The sequence below is a fragment of the Leptidea sinapis genome, chromosome 13 (assembly GCF_905404315.1).
Source record: "Leptidea sinapis chromosome 13, ilLepSina1.1, whole genome shotgun sequence".
Taxonomy (NCBI): domain Eukaryota; kingdom Metazoa; phylum Arthropoda; class Insecta; order Lepidoptera; family Pieridae; genus Leptidea; species Leptidea sinapis.
This window is the reverse complement of record NC_066277.1, coordinates 9,912,520-9,936,201: the sequence shown is the minus strand read 5'-3', so window position 1 is coordinate 9,936,201 and position 23,682 is coordinate 9,912,520. Positions and strand designations below refer to the sequence as shown.

The following is a 23,682-nucleotide window of genomic DNA, read 5'->3' as shown; positions in this document are numbered from 1 at the left end:
AGAAAAATATTTTTTTTTGACATTCATAAGTGTCATTTTCATGACCTACTTGAATAAACTGATTTTGATTTGATTTGATTTGATTTATAAATGTTTCTTTTCGAGCCGTAGATCTATTCACAGTTACGCCTCTTTTAGTGCTCCATAATTGAAAGTGCAATACCTTCTTATTGTTTTTAAATTTACAAGCATTTGTCACAGGCAAGGTATAAAATGGATTAAATCGCGCTATGGAGATGCATTGGTTGTGATCCGATTAACACAGAGAAATTATCTGGATCGTATTGAGAGAGCAGTAAGCAATGGTGATGTGGTTCTATTAGAAAATATTGGCGAAAGTGTTGACGCTGTTCTTGAGCCTTTGCTTGGACGAGTGCTGATAAGAAAAGGAAAAGTTTTGAAGGTATATTTTTCGTCATTGATTGTTTTAAACATTTTCAGTTTTGCTTGTTTAAAATGTTAACCCTTACTTCTTGGATTAATTACACAAATCAAATTCGTAAGCAAAATTTATGCGATGCGGGATATTAAAATGATATGACTCGAACCCGCGATTTTGTGTTTTCAATCACAGAAGTGAGGGCTATCACTTAAAAAAAAAATAACAATCTTTTTCGATTTGAAAGAGCCACATGTCAAGGCAATTTCCTTGTATGCAAATATTGGGGTTCAGCAGGTTATCAACCGTAATGTAGATGGAGCCAAAACCCGAGACTTGAACAAGACAACAAAATTTATGAACGATACGTCACTCGAATGGTTGACTCAGTGGAAGAGCGCTCAGCTCTGAACCCAAGAGGTCGCTGTTTCGAGTCACGCATCGTTCATAAATTTTGTTTACAATTTAATTTGTACAACATTTTCATTATTTTTCAGATCGGAGATAGAGAAATTGATTATCATCCCGATTTCCGGTTGATTCTGCAAACTAAACTAGCAAATCCGCATTATCAACCTGAAATGCAGGCCCAATGCACTCTTATCAACTTTACTGTAACGAAGGATGGGTAACTATTGTTGTTGATTATTAAATCGAAATCTAAAATTATCTAACACCTGGGATCCAATAATCTCTAAATTAAAACCCATAACTACACATACCAAAAAAGAAGACGACACTGTCAGAAAATTTTGCCAAAAACCATCTGTGTACAGCAAATGCCACCTCCGAGGAAATAAATGGCGCTAAACTTCATAATGACAACTATGACAAATACCATCTTTAACTCACTTCATCTACAGTCCCCCTGAAAACGAGATCTGGAAAGGTCTTGAAACGTCGGGTTAACTAAAATAAAAATGTAACTTTTACGCAAACATCTAATGTAAAACCGTTACAATTACACGCGTTTTAATCCCTTAAAAGTGTTTTATTTAGATTATTAAATCATTTATTTACACAATTTCTTTAAATTGTACCTTGTTAACAGATTAGAAGAACAACTTCTGGGTGAAGTAGTTAAAGCAGAAAGACCTGATTTAGAAAGTTTAAGAGCAGGTCTCACAAAACAACAAAATGATTTTAAAATTACTCTTAAGAGCTTAGAAGATGATCTTTTGAAACGGTTATCTTCAGCGGGTCCCGATATACTGAGTGACTCCGCTTTAGTTATTAATTTAGAAACCACAAAGAAGACTGCAGCTGATATTGAAATAAAAGTAGAAGAAGGTAAAGTTACGTCCGTTAAAATTGATGAAGCTCGGGAGAGATACAGGTAAGATGTGTTGTATTACTTTTTATATTGACACTAGTAACTTGAATATTTTTGGTAGAATTTGATAAATAAAGATGATGACATAAAGATAAAATATTTCCAATCATTAAAACAATATGAGATAGTTTGTTGGGTGCCAAGAAACATGAGTATTTCGATTATCGGCCCATTATTTTCTCCTGTAATCGCATCCAAAGTTGGCCGTAGGCATTTCATTTCACGTAAACTCACTAAGGTCCACAGTTAAGGTCTTTTATAAATATGGATTTGTCTTCCATGATTATCTTTTATACATCTAAGAGTATTTTTTATTTATTGACGTCAATCTTTACTATGTTTCTTTATATATATAAATCCAGTGTCCTGATGTTTGCTTCCAGTGAACTCTATGAACGGATTTTTATGGGGATTAATTCATGGAGTGCAGTTTAGTACAACTTGAGAAATAAGAGATTTGTTTCGATTTGGGACCCATAATTATTTTTATTTCCCAAATTTGTTTTATATGGACATATTTTCTATGAGAGAATTTATTAACGCACAGTTTGACAGTTATGCTATGAAACAATTTCATTATAACAAGGAGCATTTTTTACGAAATAAATCTTGATGCTATGAAATATTATTGACAAATTCATAAAAAGCAGTATTTTATGTATTATGAACAGAGCAACGTCTCTCGGTACAACTAGTCCTACTAATATCTTCTCTTTCTTGGCGTGCGTCCGTGCAGAATGGCATGTCGCTATGCCAACTCAATGGCTGATAGGCTTGCCCTGCATGTTTCAGTGTGACAACTCTCTCTGTTATCCCTACTTAAATATTTTATTGAAATGAAATGATTTATTTGTATGAATCGTGGTAACATAGTTGTTAACAATTAATTGGTGTACAGCACAATTCGCCAATATATCGGCATACAAATATTTGATTGTCAATTTTGGAATATTATATTAAATTTATACTTATACATCATTAATACATATTACATAGCTTTAATTCAATAATATAATATAAAATAAACATTAGTTTGCCTCTTTACCTCTTATTACCTCTCAAAAAATTACATTTGAATGCTATTATTTTTGGTTAAAGAATTCTTTCAAACTATAAAAGCATTTATCTATTAACCATATTTTTTATTTTTTATGCATTAATGTTTTAGGCATCTCTCTAATATTCTTTGGAAGGTGGTTAAATACCCTAATACACATAACATTTGCGTTATTTTGATGAAGCGCTGTTCTACAGTATGGCATCAGAAGGCGAGTTGGATCTCTTAATCATTATATGGAATAGTCCTTTGCTGGTTTAAAAAGTTCACCATGTTTTTTAATGAACATACATATTTCTAATATATATAGACCAGTAAGCGTTAACAGACGGTGCTTTTTGAATAATGGTCTACACGATTCTAGAGGACTGACATTGCATAAAGCTCTTATACATTTTTTTTGTGCCAGAAAAACATTTGAAATATTAGTGGAGTTTCCCCACAGTATTAACCCGTACCGTAAAACTGACGCAATATAACCGTGGTTCTAGTTCTAGTTCTATAATAATGTTAGTGTGTATAATGTTAGTATGTTTCCAGGCGAGCTGCGACCCGAGCGTCGGTGCTATACTTCATCCTGAGCGACCTATACAAAATCAACCCGATGTACCAATTCTCATTGAAAGCGTACAGCGTTGTATTTAAAGAAGCACTGGCAACTGCTGAGCCAGCGGAGGAATTAGATGGTCGCGTGCGGAATCTCCTCGACAGCATCACGTTCGCTGTATTCGTCTATACGAGCAGAGGATTGTTTGAAAGAGATAAACTCATATTCTTGTTCCTTGTTACATTGCAGGTTCGTTTGTGGAGGTCAACATACTAGTAGAACTAGGTGAAGGGTCTACCAATGGGAGGCTCCTTTGGACAGGATGCCGGTTAGATTATGAGTACCACAACGACGCGTGTGTTTCGGTATGAAGGGCGCCGTAGCGGGTGAAATTGCTGGGCAAACGAGACTTAACAACATGTCTCAAAGAGACAAGCGCAATTATAGTATCGATCAGATTTTGTGGCTCAAGGATCCTGAGCGGCACGACATTGTAATGGGCATGGCTTATTTATTACCATCAGCTGAACATCCAGCTCATCTCCTCCCGTATTGTCATAAAAAATGGGCTTTTTGTGAAGGATGCTGGCGTGGCATCGCAACACAGTGGCAATATTTTCTGCCGTGAAGCAGTTATTTGCCCACATTGTGATTTCGGCTTGTAGGACGCCATAGCTAGTGAAATTGCTGGGCTAATGAGACTTAGCATCTTATGCCGTATATAAACAAACAAGAATCCTGAGCGTCAGCTATATTGTACAAGGCAGGGCATATCATTTACCATATAGAAGATCTTGCTCATCTCGACTCTTTTTCTCATAAAACAATACATACAAGTACATATTGTTATCATCATCGCTCCATCACACTGTAAATTATAATATTCTTTCTTCTTGTTCTACATTTTTGAATAATTGAATACTTTATTTTGGGGGAAGTCTTTGTCCAGCAGTGGACGTCTTCCAGCTAATGATGTATTCATATTATCATTTCTCCTTGTGTCCACTTGAATTATTTCATATCTCGCAGTCCTCTGCTGTGCTCGCAGTATATTGGCACTGCTCAAAAAGATAGTGGAGATAATCAGTACGACACATTAAAAGACTGCGATAGAGATGTAAATCCGTTTCTGCCAATAGCTAGTAACTTCTTTAGCATACAACTCTCCTGTCGAACCTTATCAGTGAATATAGTATCCTAATTATAGTTTTGGACACTAAATAATATCTTTGCCTTAAAATGTGTAGATCTAATAATGCAATATACTTAGCACTTTTAATTATCGGACTGAATATATTAAATGTACTGAATTCTTCATTGTTTAAGGTTTTACAAGTAGAAGGAAAACTAGATTTAAGGGAATTAGATTTCTTACTAAAATATGCAGTTGCACCTGAGAACTCTCCGTACCCGTGGTTGTCCAATACTTCATGGGGAGGGATTATAGCGCTATCTAAAATGGACGCCTTTGAAAACCTTGACAGAGACATCGAAGGAGCCACGAAAAGGTATGATAAGCTAATGCTTACATAAAATTATACTTATCACTTATTAAATATATCTTCTACATATTTGGACATTGGCATACTTGGCGTCGATATATCGAGTGACGTTCAGTTCCGTGGTCACTTGGAAGAGAAAGCCAAACTGGCCTCTAAAAAGCTTGGTGTACTCAGTAAGGCGAGACAGTACTTCACTAAAAGCCACCGCCTGCAACTTTATAAGACGCAAATTCGGCCTCACATGGAGTACTGTTCTCACCTCTGGGCGGGTGCTCCCCAGTACTTCCATTTGACCGCATACAACGAAGAGCGGCTCGAATCATCGACGATCAAGTCATCTCCGATCGGCTTGATTCTCTAGCATTGCGTAGAGATGTGGGTTCTCTCTGCATCTTCTACCGCATTTATCACGGGGAGTGCTCAGAGGAGCTGTTCGGCTTGATTCCAGCAGCCGAATTCCACCACCGGACATAACGTGCAAAGTACCATCCGCAACACGTAGACGTCTGGCATTCCACAACCGCGCGTTTTGTTCGAAATTTCTTGCCTCGCACAGCCACTTTGTGGAATCAACTACTGGCAGCGGTCTTCCCGAACAGATACGACTTAGGGACCTTCAAGCAAAAAGCATACCTTAAAGGCCGGCAACGCATTTCTTGACACACCTGTTGTTGCGGATGTCCATGGGCGGTTGCCTCACCTCTCCCCATCCCGTGAGCCTCTCGCCCGTTTGCCCCCGCTCATATAAAAATAAAAATGTTTTACAAAAATGGCGGAAAAATAATCGTAGTAATAATTTGACTTGAAGATTTTTTTTTAAATTTCAACTTTTTAATAATACATTTCAATTTCATACATAAAATATTTATTCAAAATAGCATTTAAAATTATTTATTGAATTTCAAAAACTACCACCACCCATTCGATTTTGAAAATCATATTTTGTGTTGTAGTAGTAAGCCTTACCACCTTGGATGATGTTGTAAAAGCATATACGGCACCCTACAAACGACTTTTTTTCTCGATATAACTGAGTAGTAGGTTATATCACATTATTTTCACAACATCAAAAAGAACTTTAATAATTTTAGAATAATCTTGCTTTGGCGTATAGTCTGTCCGATTGGTTGAGTTGCCAAAGCGGCTCCCATACGTGGATATCCCCATCTACGAATACACCTCAAAAAAAAAAAAAAATCAGAACGTTCGACCATTGTCTGGTAGGAGTGTACTACCTATCCAACGGCCGCGTCGCATAACACCAACGAAACACCACAAGTCAGCAGATTTGACAATCCTAAATCTGTTGACATGCATTCCTTTCTTGTAACCTACCCTTGGGGCAGGGTTTGTTTCCCTTGGGATGATCCCAGTGCCGGTGGGTACCGGGTGGAAAAAACAGTCGTATCGAATCTGGGTTGTGGCGCTGGGCAAAGATACGAACTGAAAAGTTCTAAAGAGGAAATACAACCGCGCCTCAAGAATTTTTAAGCGACGAATCTCCTTTAGGAAACTTAGCACGTTATCAACATCGGCGAGCAGCATTCAAGTTACTCGACATGAACACGCAAGTTCTCCATAAGTGAAATAAATTATTATTATAATAAACCAAACTACAGCACACACGTGCATAGTAATATTACAAACTAGTGCATAATAGTATTATCCCTACTAAGTTAAGTGTGTACCTAACTCCAAATTATACGAGAGTAAATAGAGCATTTTCAATATAACCGGGTATTACAGTTTTTTTTGTAACAGCAAAGAGGTTTTATGCCGCTGAAATTCCATTTACATTCTGAAAGAAGCCAATAGACATTCAACGAATCAAAGCTTCTTTTACTTTTGTCCAATGTCGAATAATTATTGTAATCTATTGAACCGTCGTCACTTTAACACGTTTTAAAATCAATATATTTTTTATGGGTTCGAATGAGAAAAACATTGTCTTGTAAATTGTAATGTGCACCTTTTTAAGCTTCTTGTAGTTATAAATTATATTCCCACATAAATATGCCAAATGTCGTTGAGTTCCATTGGTAATATAAGACATAATGTTGAGAGATTATTTATAGGTGGCAAAAATATACGGACGGTGAAGCTCCAGAAAGAGATAAATTACCAGGAGAGTGGAAGAATAAGACTCCGTTACAAAGGCTCTGTATTTTGAGGGCTCTTAGACCAGACCGTATGTCGTATGCATCAGGGTACGTAATGATGATAGCTTCTACCAACAAACACTAGTAGTTTATACAAAGTCAAATGAATCAAACAAAATTTGGTAATCTGCACCTTATGATAAAATTGAAGTGAAAATAACTTTTTTCTTCATGCATATAATGAAAGATTGTATGTATCTTACTCATAAAAAATTGGTTGTCTGTGATTGATTAGACTATTATCATTTTCTCGATTTCTTAAATCATGCAAAAACTAACTTTTATTGATGCATGCGTAACACCCGGACAGAGAAGAAATGGAAAAAACGTCAAACGCACAGCAAACGTCGAACTGGCAAGCCACTAGCAACTCTATAGACACAGATATTTAAATACAGTCACTCGACACGTTCATTAGAATAACATTTGTCACCTTCTACTATACTTTGAACTTTAACTATATTTTGAATCTTAGGACATTTTGTGAGGAGAATTTGGGGACAAAGTATGTTGAAGCTCGTACCCCACCGTTGGATAAATCTTATCTAGAAAGTACTTCAACAACGCCGATGTTCTTCATTCTCTCGCCTGGCGTGGATCCATTAAAAGTATGTATGTTCACTGTTTATCAGTCTGCAATGATCTTTTATACTTTCTCTAAAAGTTCGTGTTGTGATAAATGGACCGGAAGTGCATCACTTTCATACAAATACATGGGTGGAATCTAACCATTACTAAACTGGTTTACATGTAAATATTATGTGTACAAACGTATGTATGTACAGTGTGGACTGTATAAAGCAGCAATTCTACTACGCCTGTGTGACAATATATGGAACAACATACAGGCTATATGAAGCCTATATGTTGTTCCAGCCTCTAGTCTATGAGTCATTGCAGTCTATTGGTTTTGCTCAGACATACATACTCAGACTGAGAACTACGGTCAAAATTATTTTACAGTACTTTTTTGGATTAAGTGTTGTTTGTAGAACACACAGCAATTGTTATTTAAAGTTTAGCAATTATAATTTAAAAAAATATTCAGGGTTATAGGTTTTACTACTACTACTTTACGATTTTATTATACCTATGATCAGATTATATATTATATATAGATCAGATATTTAAAGTTTTAAGTTTTCATGTTTGTTAATGTGAAATTTGTTTTAACTTTTCAGGATCTAGAAAAGTTGGGACGTAAAATTGGATTTGCAGTGGATAAAAAGAATTTCCATATCGTTTCTCTTGGTCAGGGGCAGGAAGTGGTGGCTGAAGAGGCCATGAGTGTAGCGTCCGTTAATGGCGACTGGGTTATATTACAGAACATACACTTGGTCGCGAAGTGGCTAGCAACATTAGAAAAGAAAATGGAGGAAACATTCGAGAACCCCATTGAAAGCTATAGGTTTGTTTTACTGTAAATATTAATATAAAAGAGAGCTGTTCGTGGTATATATCAACTTTTAAAATAATGTCCCAGCTACTGTTTAGGCATTCATACAATCCTACTACTCCAATATGCAAATATCTAAGTGATCGGACTAGATTATGATTATTTAATAGCAATAACAATTACAATGACAGTACAAAATTGTATATTTTATTAAAAAGAGCGCAACAAAAAGAATGTTGGGAGAGTTTCTTGCACCACTTCTACTCTCTCAAAGCGCCCTTTCTTTCCGAAGCGGTGGTAGCAAAAGAATTCTAAAGGAATCAATTTTGAGAGAATAAATGCTTTTTATTATACCTTTTAATATATTTACACAAATACCAAATTGAAAGTCAAAGTTTCACGAGATAGGTACCGACCAGTATAAAGAATTCGCGACCTTGTTAACACATCGTTCTTTAAAAAAAAGAATTTAACCAGAATTGTTACACGAAGAGCTAGTCATATTGAGCTACCAATGGAAGTAACTATGGAAAATAGACAATAACCGTTGAGGGAGTTCAGATATATAACAACCTGCCCTCAGAAATAAGAAATGCCAAAACATTTACTTCTTTTAATGCGAGCCTTCAAAGGCACATACTCAATAATTATGAAACGTTTCAATAACATATGTAAGTTGTTTTATGTCTTATCTATTTGCCTAACATTGTATTGCATTCTGTACCTGCCAAAAACATTGTTTGTAAGTACCTACTTTAATTGTTGAAATATTAATTTCTCATGTAAGTGACAATAGGTCTTAATGAGAAAAAAGTTATTTAAACCTAACTTGACATACCTCGCTGTTTTGTAACCAACTTGTTTATCCTTTTTTGAGAACGTTCGAAACGAATCCTTACAGGTAAAAAAAGAAACTTTTTGAGTCATGGGGTCAATCAGTAACCGAGCGATAAAGACAAGTAATACAATTCAGTGTGATACCTACTTATACCAAGCGATACAATTACTGGCGTATTAAAAGTAACGTTTCGACGTGTCATTAAAATTATCGAATTAAACTGGCGTTTTCCGAACCCTGTAGTCTTGAATGTAATTCATAAAGTATTTAAAAAAGTTATGATGTTTGTTATACTTGTATGAATATGCGGAGTTTTTCGTATTGTATTATTTCTTTTGTATTGAGTCCAACTTGCCTTGGTTTTTTTCACGAGCATGACGCATAGACGCATGGACATACAGTCATCGCTCTCTCTTAAATAATTTTGTGTATGTGTCTCAAAAAGCCACAGGAGGGTTTTCTTACAAAAAAATTGAAGAGGAGGTGAATTTTCTTCCGTGTTAAAATAATAAAACAAAAAAATTGGTATTTCCTATCATTTTTAACAACACATATCTTTCCAAAATTTTGATCCTTATCAGCAATAGAGTCCATTGGTTTAATAATACAGAGTGTATCATTCGGGTCGATCTCCGTCAAAAGTTTTAAATAAATTTTAAAAAACAAAATATGCAGTTATTGATTTCTTATAAAACGAGGGAATGATTCCTTTCACGACTTTCCTTTGTCTCGTAATTTCCAACTTGGCCATCACCCCCTCAAAAATCTGAATAATCGTAACTCTTTTTGTATTACATTAAGTAAATATTTGAACTGACTGTAATTTTAAAATTATGGCAATTGCTTCAGATTATTTTTGAGCGCAGAGCCAGCAGGTGACCCTGCGTATCATATTATACCTCAAGGTATTTTAGAATCTGCCATCAAAATTACTAATGAGCCGCCAATCGGAATGTGGGCGAATCTACATAAGGTAAGCTGATATTAGTCCTTTACCCAACTTTTACCGCTTCTATGATGCCAATAATATCCTTGGGGTGGAAGCTCTTTTAAAGTCTTAACGGATTAATCTGGCGTACTGCATTTGCTTAGGATGATGTCGCCATTGAATGTGTTGGTATCAGATTTTTATGGAAGAGAAGGTCAAAAGAGTGTACCTGATGTTAAGTGATCACCGTCATCCACACTCTCCTGTAACATCAGAGGGATCACAGCAACGTTGCCAGCCTTTACGGACGTGCTCCGAAGTGTAGTACGATTCTTATTCTGCAGGTATTTTACTAAAGGATAAACTAATCTGAGGCTAGATTTTGAAGTTTTTAGCAGGACCTTATGCAATGTTATGGTAATATTATTTAAATAGCGTTAAAAAGAACAGTTTGAGAGGATCCTGCTCTGTTTCTTCTTTCTTGATCGCCATTTGTTTTGGCAATGATTGAATTGACATGAAATATAAATTGTTAAAGGTGAATGAATTTTCATGTCTTACTATCAGGTGAATTTTCATGTTCTATTATAAATGAGTCCCGTCTGCATGTGTTATATAAAGAATACTTTTCAGGCTCTCGATAACTTCAGCCAGGAAACTCTAGAGATGTGTAGCAAAGAGGCAGAGTTCAAATCCATACTCTTTTCTCTGTGCTATTTCCATGCTGTTGTTGCAGAAAGAAGGAAATTCGGGCCTCAAGGCTGGAACAGGTACAATTACCATTTTCATTGTATTTTCATGTTAGCTTTTGTCACTTTAATCCTTCAACAGATGAACAAGGAATCTTATAATTGGTCACCTAACACATGAAAATCTATCTGAAACAAAAACCGAAATATACTTAGCCTAAGAGTGGCTACTATTCGATTGGCGACGAAATGCTTTTGGGGTTTTTCCATAGCTATAATGAAAGGATGTAGATTATTCGGTGATTGTAACGATTATAAAGTTAAAATCAAGACTTACTTGGTTTAGTGCATTACCTTCGTAGCGATTCACGAAACTAGATGAAAAACTAGGAACTAGATCTTCATGCTTTATTTAACCATTGTAATGTTTTATTCAAGTTTTAATTTATATTTATTCACAGTCCTCGCTAACATATCTCAAGTATATCATATTATATTGAAAAATTATTTGTGGGAGACTACGGACGGCTTAGACGAGTCCCACGGGTGCCACGGCGGTTCTGTGTTATATAGGGAAGGAAGGCGCCATAGCTAGTCAAATTACTGGCCTACTGACAGTGACGCACAGTAAACAACTAGACTCCTATTATAGCTTCACAAACGTATACAGATATCATCAAAACATTCATTCAAATTAACACTTTATTTAGTGGCAGTAATGTTCAAATTCGCTCATTACAAGCTTGAACGCGAACACGAGGCGAGAACATTTTTAGCATTTGAAACGTAATTAATCAGCGATGATTAAAACGTCAAGGGGCTCTTACCTGAAGCTTTTTCACCAAACACTCTGTCATTGCGTGGCGTGTTTGAATACAATCAAAGCGCGGTCGAAACAAAACTGAACTACAATTCAGCCTCATAGACGCGTAAACAGAGTTTGATGACGCACGCGTGATTGTGAGGATAGTTGTTTATTGTATGTCAATCAATGATATTTGAAAGTATAGATAGGTTACCTAGACAAAATTCGGTGTTTGTAAATGATACACAAACGCACACATGAATAATTTAACATTGCAATAGCACACTACATTACGATTAACACGTCAAAGAAGGATAGTAAATGCAATTATCGCAAGTGAAAAAGAGATAAGTCTAATTTGCTAATTGCTTCGTATTTGCATAGCAAAAACACAGAATCATTCACCAGATATGATTTTTACCGTACAGCGTGATTTATGTCTAAAATACGATTAATTCATGAGTTCATGTAATAAAAGTCATTAGTAATAAAACTACATTTAAATTAGGTAAATTAGGTGTTATTGATTTTAAAAAAAATATATTTAATATTGATTATAATATAGAGCCATAATGATGATATAAATTATTTGTACATAAAATAATAAAAAACATACAGATATATCAAAACAAAACCGAAATGTATTAACAATAAGGGTTCCATTTTTACAATTTTACTAACGACGGCTCCCAAAAAGTTTTAAGTTTACAATTATTATTTCTTATATATTATATTATTTATGAATGTATTTCTGTTGAGGGTTTATTACAATAAGATAATGGGGGATACAGAAAATGATCCATTGATTCTTCTGCAGTTAGCAAGGGATATACCGAAAGGGCAGTGTTACTGAAAAAACTCCTACGCAAGCAGATAGCACTTACTTTCTACGTCCGCTACCTACCCTAAAACTTGTTTTTGTAGTTTGATAGTTCAGCTATACGCACTTGTTTATTAAAATATATTAAATTTCGTATTACATTCACTGCAACAACGCCTTTTTTACATCATTTCCTAAAATATACTACCTCGATCATCACGCAGCAGACAGGGTAGTTGCGGTATATTCGGAGTATTATCGTATCGTTTATAATGTGTCGTTGTCGATTTTGCGAGTAGATCTCCTGGTACGTTACATACATTCCAAGATTAAGTACTAATAAAATATCAAATAGCCTGCTATTACTAATCTCATTCTATACCACCTTTATTATAAGACTTTGAAAGCCAGAACTTATTATAATCATCATAATATTATTTAAGAAAGACGCTCACTAACTAACAAGAAAACTCAAGTTCAGCAATCAAGCGGTTACGAACGTTATGTATTCTGCCTACGATTTCACTTCTGGTTGATTAATCTATGACACATACTATTTGTCCTTGTCGCGCTGCAGTTGACATCATATTCTCTATCTTGCTCGAACCACCACGTTAATAATTCGAGATTTATTTGTAAATAAGAAATAAAATCGTGATAAAATACAAATACGACGTTCTTTCTTATAATTTCGTACGGTACGAAATACCTCCACTAATATATCTTGCAAACATAGTTTTTACGTTTTCTTAATACACAGGTTGGCATTTTAGATTATTACTGTCATGCCACGAAAACGTTCCGCTTAGCTCGCTGCTATTAGCCGACTAAATGAAATTACGACAATTGTCTGAATTTGTCTGCAACATTTTGCGCGCGCTAGTGCGATATCTACGTCTTTATTGTATATAACATCATTGATGTCAATGGCCGCTCACAATTTACACAATGTAGGGTTTTTCAATAATCCTGCGCAGCATTGCCTGGTGAACGTGTTGTCTCATTCTCTCATAAAAACATTACTAAATCTGACGACACAGCCGGTATATTTGACTTATATATACCTGTAAAATTCTATCCCTAGCCGCTCTAAGCCCTTACTCAAGCTGCTGTTTATAATTTGTTTCAGAGTGTATCCGTTTAACTTCGGCGATCTAACTATATGTGTATACGTTTTGTATAATTATTTGGAGGCGAACCCACGTGTACCCTGGGAAGACCTTCGTTACCTGTTTGGAGAAATAATGTACGGAGGACACATTACAGACGATTGGGACAGGAGACTTTGTCGAACCTTCTTATTGGAATACATGCAACCAGAATTGGTAAATTGAAATTTGTTATAAGTACTGGTGGCACCAAACTACCCAACTAAGTAACAACCTAGCCAGTAATTTTTTGAAAACGTGAGCTCCAGAAATACCAGTGGAAGGCTCCTTTGCACAGGAAGCCGGCTGGATTATGGGTACTACAACTTTGGATTCTGTGTAATGCCTTGTCTAGGAAATTAATTTATCGAAATCGTAGTTTACCCTGTTAAACGTCTTGTGATAATCAATCAATACTAAACTATGTAAAAGTCTTCCTCGCCGCTTTCTGTCTGCTCCCGATAAACTCAAAAACTACTGAACTGATTTAAATATGGTTTTCATTAAAAGATGGGGAGATTCATAAGGTTATCACACTTTATATTATACTAGCTGAACCGAAAGACGTTGTTCTGTAGATAATAAAAAAGAAATCCTGCGAATGGAATTTCGTAAAATCCGTTCTCAGCTGACCTCTACTCAGCGAAAGGAATATCCCTAACTTTCAAGTCTCTACGCCTTATGGTTCCAGAGATATCGTGATGAGTCAATATATAGGTGTATATCTCTAATATATATACTATCTGACCCGACAGACGTTGTTCTTCAATATTAAGAATTATTTCGTAAAATATGCCAAATTTATCGTACTACGATTATTGTAAGTTTTGATCCATTGTCATCTTGCAACCCTATAGCGGATTTGTGGATGGAACAGAATAATATAAAAATCGCGATACAAAAATAGGGGTTGATCGTAGACGGTTGAAAATTTAGGGTTGTATTTATTATTTAATTCTGTATCATAAAAAAATAAAAACAAAAAAAAGTAAAAAACATTAAATTAAAATTTAGGTGTCTACCCTTAACATTTAGGGGGATGAAAAATAAATAGTAGCCGATTCTCAGACCTGCTGAATATGCATATAAAATTTGGTAAAAATCAGTAAAGCCGTTTCGGAGGAGTAAGGTATCTAAAATTGTGACACGAGAATTTTATATATAAGATTTATTACAGGTTGACGGGGAGTTGCAGCTGGCCCAAGGCTTCATATCACCTCCTAACTCTGATTATGTTGGGTATCACCAATATATTGATGATTTTCTTCCTGATGAGACGCCGTACCTCTACGGTCTACATCCGAATGCAGAAATTGGATACTTAACGACAGTCTCTGAAAGGCTTTTTAAGGTATTTATTTATATTTGGATTATAAAGCTGCTAAACTAAATTCCGAATAATTTTCTATTTGTCGTTTTATAGCAATGGCATACCGTTTGTATTAATTATTACAGCGATACTTTGATATATAGAAAAATATGAACTATAAATAATATGGTTTAATTCTTTAAATCAGTATACATTTTTACACTAATTTAATTACAAGTACGAGAACCAAATTTAAACTTAATGAAGTAAGTTAAAGTTTGTTTTATTAACAATTTGTTATGTTTTTAAAGTGATACACCTCACTTGTGGGATTAATTACATAAGTATAAATGAAAACAAAGCTTTATGAACGATGCGGGACTCGTACCAGCGACCTCTCGCGTTCCAACTGAGCCAACCATTCGAGTGACGTATCGTTGATAAAATCTTGTATGCTTCTTTCAACTCTCAGGCTGTGGCTAAAAAGTGGTAAAATTTTGATTTATTAAATTTTAAATAGCTTTATGTTCACGTTTAGGTTGTTTTTGAAATGCAACCTCGAGACACAGGAGCTCAAGCAGGCGGAGGTGCTACAAAAGAAGAAATGGTAAGAAAAAATTAAAGTTAAATACAATATTCATTTATTGCGCTATCGTACACAAAAAGAACTATTCCAATAATTTAATATTAAAATGTTTATCAGTCAGAATAATCAAGTTTCGACTTTAACTGTAAAAATATTTCACGGCTGAAACTCGATCCCTCGACATTCGCAATCATAATGATTCAACCACTGGTCCGTTGACGATGACGATGTTTTTTTTATGACAAATAGGGACGAAACAAGCAGGACGTTCAGCTGCCCATTACAATACAGTGCCGCTCAGGATTCTTAAAATACAATAATGCTTAAACATTACTGCTCCACGGCACAATATATATATTAGAATAGAATATACGCTGTTGTGTTACCTATAGTCTAGCCGGCATCCTGTGTAAAGGAGCCTCCTTCTGGTAAAAGAAGAAGTACGAGAACTTCATTCATTCATAATTTCAACGACTGTTTTACAAATTTTCAATCAGGCCACGTGTCTTTTTTTTTGTTTTTAACATTAGAAATTGCATATAAAATCAAGTATAACAACACATAGAGGTTACTATGCCATACTTGTTTTGTTATGAGTTAGATAACACATTAACTGTAAACTATCAATCTCTTAATGATTGTATATCTCCTCTAAACGCTTCGTTTTTCTGTATGTTGCTGTAGATATTGTTATGTTGACACTTTAATAGGGTATTATGAATAGTAATGATATTAATACATAATTAATCAAAATTATTATTATTATTTAAGCATTATGGCGTTTTTGCAATAATACACATAAACATGTATAATAAATAAAATAAACTGTAATAATAATCACACAAATTAAATTTGAAAACAAAATTTATGAACGATGCGGAACTCTAGCCCGCGACCTCTCCGTTATCCGTTAAGACACAGATCAATAACGATAAAAACACAAATTAAATCGCGTTCCAATTTGACAGGAGACTAATGGACACTACATTGCTTCACCTATGCCGTCTCTTTTCCACACCTAGGTTTTAATGTAAGGATAGTTATCTCACTTTCAGACTGGGTTTGTCCATAACGGTAGTATACTAAGCTTATGATTTAACAAATGCTGTATTAATTAATTAATTTAGGCTCGCTTCATCCTGGACGACATCCTAGACAGAGTGCCGGAGCCATTTAATTTGCAAGAATTGATGGGAAAAGTGGAGGAACTCACGCCGTACACCATTGTGGCTCTCCAGGAATGTGAACGTATGAATAAGCTGATGGGGGAGATCAGAAGATCACTCAAAGAACTTGAACTTGGTTTGAAGGTAATATTTGGCGTTTCCAACCAGGTTATTTGTATTTAAGAAAAAAGAAAAATATGTACCACGAAATTAAATAAGAATAAAATCAAGCTCAGATTGAATTAGAATGTAATCTATGAAATGAAACATTTATTTACGAAAGATATGTTTTTTCTTCGCATGACGCGGGTATTTTTTGACTTTACCTCATTTTATTTTGATTTGTTGTTTGATTGCACAATTAACAGATTATTTCTCCTCAGTCGTCTTTTCCTTGGAAAAATTCTTTCATGGTTAAAAGCATTGATGGTTGAAAGCAGAAAAATCCTAAGCTTTTGATGATACTGTTTTGGTTGGGGATCCACTCAATCAAGAATATTGCCATTTTTTAACACTTGGTCTCATATCTTAACACTTGCACTTAAATAATTTAAGGTAAAAGTACTTTTAACGCCACGATAATATTGGGATCAAGTGTCGCAACAGCAGTATTAATTTTGACGCGCTCTCCGCTACCTAATCTTCCACCAGTCATATATTACCGTCTTATATTGCAGAAATATCAATGTCACTTAACATTAATATAATTTTCTGACTTAAAATAAAAATAATCATAATTAACTAGCGGATCCGATAGACCTTGTCCTGGGCTCATTGTGTGTTAAATTTGAAAAATCGGTCCAGCAGTTACGAGAAGATCACTGACATACGTAGGAGATTTATATGTCGACTATATCAAGAATCTCAAACAATCTCAAATACACTGGAACACTAAAAAAAAATCATCAAAATCGGTCCAGCCGTTTAGGAGGAGTCTGTCAACATTCGTACAGAAGTATTAAAAGATAATAATAATCTTCCATATTAATTCTTGATGCGGGAAGTTGAGGAAGGCAACGGCTAATATAGACTTTGCGCCACCGACATCCAAAAAAAATACAACATATTTTTATACAAAATCATTTGCAGGGTGAGTTAACAATCAGCAGTGACATGGAAGACCTGATGGAGTCACTGTTCATGGATAACGTGCCCGAGTCTTGGACGAAGCTCGCGTATCCAAGCCTGCTGGGCTTAGCAGCCTGGTTCGCCGACCTGTGCCTTCGATTGACTGAGCTGGAGAACTGGTCCGGTGACTTTAATGTGAGTAGGACTTTGGATTCATACCAACAGTTTGTACACTGCATTGATGAACTTAACTAAACATATCGCCTCACAGGTGACATACAGAGTACAGACTATCGGCGAGTAAGTGGTGCGTAAAACTGCGTAGTAGTCTAAGCTGCGTAAAACAACGCGTGAATATGTTCGTGTATTTCAGTATATCTATGTGTAAAAACTATCTAAAATGCAATTTTTCATTATGAGTCCGGAGCGAGAGTACGCAGCAATGTACTGTATGTATCAATAGGCGACAGTCGACGCAAGGAATAAGCACCTTTACTCCTGTTCCCCTGGAGATGCAACATTAAATGGGCGAGTGTGATCACTAACCATTCTTTGGCCCGTGCACTCGTAGCATAGAGAAAAAAAAGTATGTGTGTACTTATGTATACACGCAAGAAGTTATATTTCTTTACCGTAACAAAGCAAAATCATTAAAAGTATTTATTCCTTGCTCTATTCTACCTTTGTAGAAAGAACAATATTGTAAAAATCTTACAAAGATGGCTCTGACAATTGATCTTAAGAGACAAACACACTTTGTTTGTATGTTCCTAAATAAACCGACATATTCGACCGATCTCCATGAAATCTTGTGTAATAGATTCGTTAAAGCTCAAGGAACTTTACATATATAATTTGTCGTGTCACGATCCCACCCACGCACTCAATCACCCACGAATTTACGATATCTCTAGAAACGTTCGACCAAAAATAATTTATATGGCAAATCAACGTTTGCGGGGTCAGCTAGTTATTAAATAACAAATACAGCTGTATGGGCTGTAATAGTAGAGGTCAATGTTTACAATACATAATCGAAAACTGCAACGGTTTTAGACACAACTACTACAACGTGTAGCTATTTTTAATGTTAAAACAGAAATGACATGCTTTCTGTTTCACTGATTATATTTTTAATTATGCTACAATTAAATTGAAGTTTAAAGGCATAAAAGGCATTTATTTTCTCAAAATAGATTCCTTTAGAATTATTTTTGATGTAATTTCTAATATACTAGATACTACTACCACTTCGGAATTAAATGGCGCTCTGAGAGAGAAGAAACGGCGCAAGAAACTCTCCCAGCATTTTTTTTGCGCTCTTTTAATCAAATATACAATATTGTATTGTCATTGCTGTTGCTATAAAATAATGATATTCAGCTGTGGAGTAGTAGGATTTACGACAGAGTCATTTTTTTAGTAAAACATTTCAATTTATTTATAGATTATGACTGAACCCAGTCACTGACTATATTATAAAAGTGTATACATTTACCCTTAAAGCTATTATGTATCTTATGAAGCCTACTAGAATTAGTTACAAGCAATCCCTTATTTCTAGTCTTATAATAATGAAAATCACGATTAAGAGCAAAAAGGTGACGATTTTTGTGTTTAAAGATAACATAAAAGATTTTGATATTTTTCATGACTCAGTGACAAAGCTGAAAAAAGAACCAACCGTGTCTGTTCATAAATAATAATAATAATAATATTAATATGTTACTTGATATTCATGCAAACTATAGTTCTTCTTTTTATTATTTCTATTATTTTAATAGTTTGCTTCAAATCTTTGTCAAAATTGTAGGTCGAACTTTATTTTGTATTTATTTTAATGCCTTCCAATGAGACTGATGTATGCACCAGCAACTGGCACTCATTCCACATTATGTATAAGACCGTGTTTTTTGTAATGTTTCGTCTTTTGTAGTGTTTAGATAATGATATTCGTATGTAATGCTGTTGGTGTGTCGGTGAATAAATAAAAGTTAAACTGATGGTTTTTTACTTAATGTAATCTGTTGTTTAGTTGCCACCTGCAGTATGGCTCGCTGGCTTCTTCAATCCCCAGTCCTTCCTGACTGCCATCATGCAGCAGACGGCGCGGAAGAATGAGTGGCCGCTGGACAAGATGTGTCTCAACTGTGACGTCACCAAGAAGCAGAGAAGGGACTTTAAGTAAGTATTTATATTCAGCTGGAGTTCAATAGTAAGGTTGAACCTTTGAGATCCATATTCAAGTTTAAAATGAATTACTGAAAACATTTACAATAATCACTGAATGTGCCTCTTAGGCCAAGACAAAAGGTCGCCGGTTGTAAAGGTCCCTCAACCATTATTTTGACACTCGAACGGTCATGTGTTAACTAGTAGATGTTACCGCCTGTGATTCTTTTTTTATAGTTCAGTCTACGAATGATCCGCTCTCGAAGACAGAAGAGTTTTAATTTATACATTTAAACTCGCACATCTTTTATTTATGTTCAAGTACTGAACATAAAACTGGCGACCGTGACAGGACTATTAATATACTTTAAGTTTATTTAATAGAAACTACATGCACTGGGTACATCACTAACTGTAATTAGGAGTTTGAACGCAATTATATTGCAACTCGCGCGCGTATCGCAACGTGACTATTATACGGCCGCGGCGTGTAAAGATGTCAGCGGGTGGTGGCTGGTATTGGTACTGCCATAGCCCGCTACCCGCTGACAGCTTTAGTACCCCGCCACCGTCTGTTACCACGGACAGTCGCGCACGAAGTTGTTTGACTATAGATTTTCATTTCTACAATTCATTTATTTCGTAACGCATGGGGCCATTTCATGCCACCAAAATATGTTTGTGCATGGTGCCCTTTAATACTTTGGGGGCTAATATAGAATAAGGAAAATAAACTATGGATAGCTGATTTGGTATCAAGTGATCACCGCCGCCTGCTAAAGGCATAAAGGGCATTTATATTCTTCTCAAAATTGATTCCTTTAGAATTCGTTTTGATGTCGTTTCTTATATACAAGATACTACTATCGCTTCAGAATCAAATGGCGCTCTGAGAGAGAAGAAGCGGTGCAAGAAACTCTCCCAGTATGTTTTTGTGCTCTTTTTAATGAAATATAAAATATTGTATTGTCATTGCTATTGCTAATCTAATAATCAGTAATAGGATTTATAACAGAGCCATTTTTTATAAAACATTTAAATTTATTTATAGATAATGCCAGAACAGTGGCTGGGACTTTATTAAGACATTGAGAATGTATCGTCTTGGAAACGATAATAAAAATATTTTATTTATTTTATAACGAATGCTGTTTTTTCAAGCGCTCCACCACGCGAAGGAGCAAACATCCATGGCTTGTACATGGAAGGAGCCCGCTGGGACACTGCTACTGGTGGTATTGTGGAGTCTTACATGATGGAGCTGTTCCCAATCATGCCAGTCATCTATATCAAAGCCGTGACTCAAGATAAACAGGATACCAAAAATGTATACGAATGTCCCGTATACAAAATACGGTAAAGTCTTGTTTTATTTTTGAAGAAGAAAATGTATTATTGTCAGCAAATAGTCCTTGTTGGATAATGATATTCAAAGATTTGGCTACTTCAGTATATTTTCTGAGGCTGAATATAATTATAACTTCTGCTCAACTTTCATAAAAGGTCATTCATACTATAATTGTATTCAAGAACTCAAATATTTAAGGGACGAGACGAGCAGTATGTTCAGCTGATGGTAATTGATACGCCCGGCCCTTTCCAATGCAGTGCCGCTCAGAATTCTTGAAAAACCCAAAAATTCTGAGCGGCAATACAATTGCGCTCGTCAGTCGTCACCTGTCTCATTGGCACAGTAATTTCACTAGCTACGACGCCATTCAGACCGAAACACAGAAATGTTTACACATTACTGCTTCATGGCAGAAATAGGCGCCGTTGTGGTACCTATAAATTAGCCAGCATCCTGTGCAAAGAAGCTTCCCACTGGTAAAACACTTATTGATAGTCAAAAACTACCACCCATTCCAAATAGAATGCCTCAGACCACGGACGATTAAAAAAAGGACTCGGCGCTGTGATATTAGCAAGTGAAGCACCTTTATGCTAGTGTATGTGCGGTTACGGGGTATACCAGTTATATTACCAGTTTTTTCTCCCTTAAATAATCATTTATCCACAAATACTTTTATATTATTTTTACACTTTTGACGAAAACTGATCTGTCACAGACGATGGCAAATCTCATAATGGCGGCCGATTGGCTTGTATTAGTGTATGCGTGGGGCTATGTATTTACACGATTACCGGCTTGTTTTGGTGCCTCACTGTCATGTAAGGTGACACGGAGTCCTTATTTTTTTACTCGTCCGTGGCCTCAGACCTGAGAATTTCTCTATAGAGAATATATCTATAATAATTCATCCTATGTTTACTTATTTTAAGAGAAGATGCAATTGAATTTTAACTGTGCTTTTTATCTTCCCAGCATGCGCGGACCAACATTTGTTTGGACTTTCAACTTGAAGACAAAAGACAAGCCAACTAGATGGACTTTAGCTGGAGTGGCCCTGTTGCTTGGCGTGTGAACAATATCTCGGTTGATAGTATTAACTTTGTGATAATTTACATTTTAAAATAATTGTTATTTGTATTTATAATAAATGTTATTTTAGTTTATTTGACTTTTATGTTAAACATTAATAATTGGAGGTACTTTGAGTAGCATCGAGGCCTCACTTTTCACTTAACATAAGGAGTATTCCAGAGAACAGTTTGATCTGGTTCTTGTTTCCACAAACTTGAATATTATCCCCCCTATCTCAATGTGTGGCGTTCCTCCGCAGTGCGGATTTCAAGAAACTTTGAGTTTCCTTGCGTGGTGTTTCCGAGACGATACGAAATGGATACCTTCAAGAAGAGCACAGACAGTTCAGGCCAGCAACGATCCTGTGATTTAAATTACGACAGTAAGGGACGAGACAAGCAGAACGGTCAGCTGATGGTAATTGATAAGACACATAAGATGTTAAGTCTTATTTGCCCAGTAATTACGTTAGCTACGGCGCCCTTCAGACCGAAACAATAATGCTTACACATTACTGCTTCACGGCAAAAAAGGCGCCGTTGTATAATCTAGCCGGCATCCGGTGGAAAGGAGCCTCCCACTGGTGATTCCTCTGGTGTTGCAAAAGAATGATAACGGCGGTGACCATTATGCTCGACTGTCCTAATCTTCAATGAAAGAACGGTAGTTGTACCATTGCAGTAAGATTGTTTCATCATTGATCCTCAACATTAACGGAGCTAGCCCCATGACAAGCAGCCTGAATGGGGAATTTTCCAACTCCTCCAATAAGCCTGTTACCCTAATGGATATTACCTCTTACTGGATCGTTGTCCTTGAGGGGCGGGTACTGGACTTTGTCACTTGATAATCTTCAATTCCAAACTTGCCCATTTTTTTTAAAACCCTTTATCTACGTGGACGAAGTCGCACTATTTGAATGTCAAAATTCATCACCCACTCGAAAAGGTACTCCTCATACGTGTTAAGGGTGGACAGAAAACTGAGCGGGCCATGTCTACTAAACAGCTCTGAGCTCAATAGAGTACAATACTTTGCTTTAAAGCCGAGTATACAAATTGCCTGTTACCACTGTCAAAACTGCATTTGCATGTCGCTTTCCAACCTTTTTGTACCCCCGGGATTTATAATAAACAGGTCCAACTATGTAAATTTAAAGAACACTCCATCTTCAAGTCTAAAAAGCTTATAGCAAAACATTTAATACAACTATTCTATAAGGAAACCGAAAATTTTCTTAAGATAGATTCCTAACAAATACACATATACCTACACAATTCATACATTTTCACCTACACATAGACATAATTAATATTTGTATAGTTATTACTTTTAGGTTATTTCTTTATTTGATT

General features: G+C 35.7%; 1 protein-coding gene across 1 annotated transcript in view; it reads left to right on the top strand.

Moving 5' to 3' along the window:
• LOC126967445 (dynein beta chain, ciliary-like) overlaps positions 1-22,419 on the top strand; it is a 135,280-nt gene extending 112,861 nt beyond the window's left edge. Inside the window, exons 65-82 of the mRNA XM_050811910.1 lie at positions 202-403; positions 877-1,007; positions 1,431-1,715; positions 3,310-3,565; positions 4,643-4,824; positions 6,894-7,025; positions 7,453-7,585; positions 8,159-8,385; positions 10,061-10,184; positions 10,773-10,909; positions 13,583-13,778; positions 14,779-14,952; positions 15,449-15,517; positions 16,624-16,806; positions 17,752-17,925; positions 19,766-19,914; positions 21,064-21,258; positions 22,229-22,419. Of these exons, the coding sequence (XP_050667867.1) occupies positions 202-403; positions 877-1,007; positions 1,431-1,715; positions 3,310-3,565; positions 4,643-4,824; positions 6,894-7,025; positions 7,453-7,585; positions 8,159-8,385; positions 10,061-10,184; positions 10,773-10,909; positions 13,583-13,778; positions 14,779-14,952; positions 15,449-15,517; positions 16,624-16,806; positions 17,752-17,925; positions 19,766-19,914; positions 21,064-21,258; positions 22,229-22,328 (3,049 nt within the window). The 3' untranslated portion in view covers positions 22,329-22,419. The remainder of the gene's footprint in view (positions 1-201; positions 404-876; positions 1,008-1,430; positions 1,716-3,309; positions 3,566-4,642; positions 4,825-6,893; positions 7,026-7,452; positions 7,586-8,158; positions 8,386-10,060; positions 10,185-10,772; positions 10,910-13,582; positions 13,779-14,778; positions 14,953-15,448; positions 15,518-16,623; positions 16,807-17,751; positions 17,926-19,765; positions 19,915-21,063; positions 21,259-22,228) is intronic.
• Positions 22,420-23,682: the final 1,263 nt, after the last annotated feature.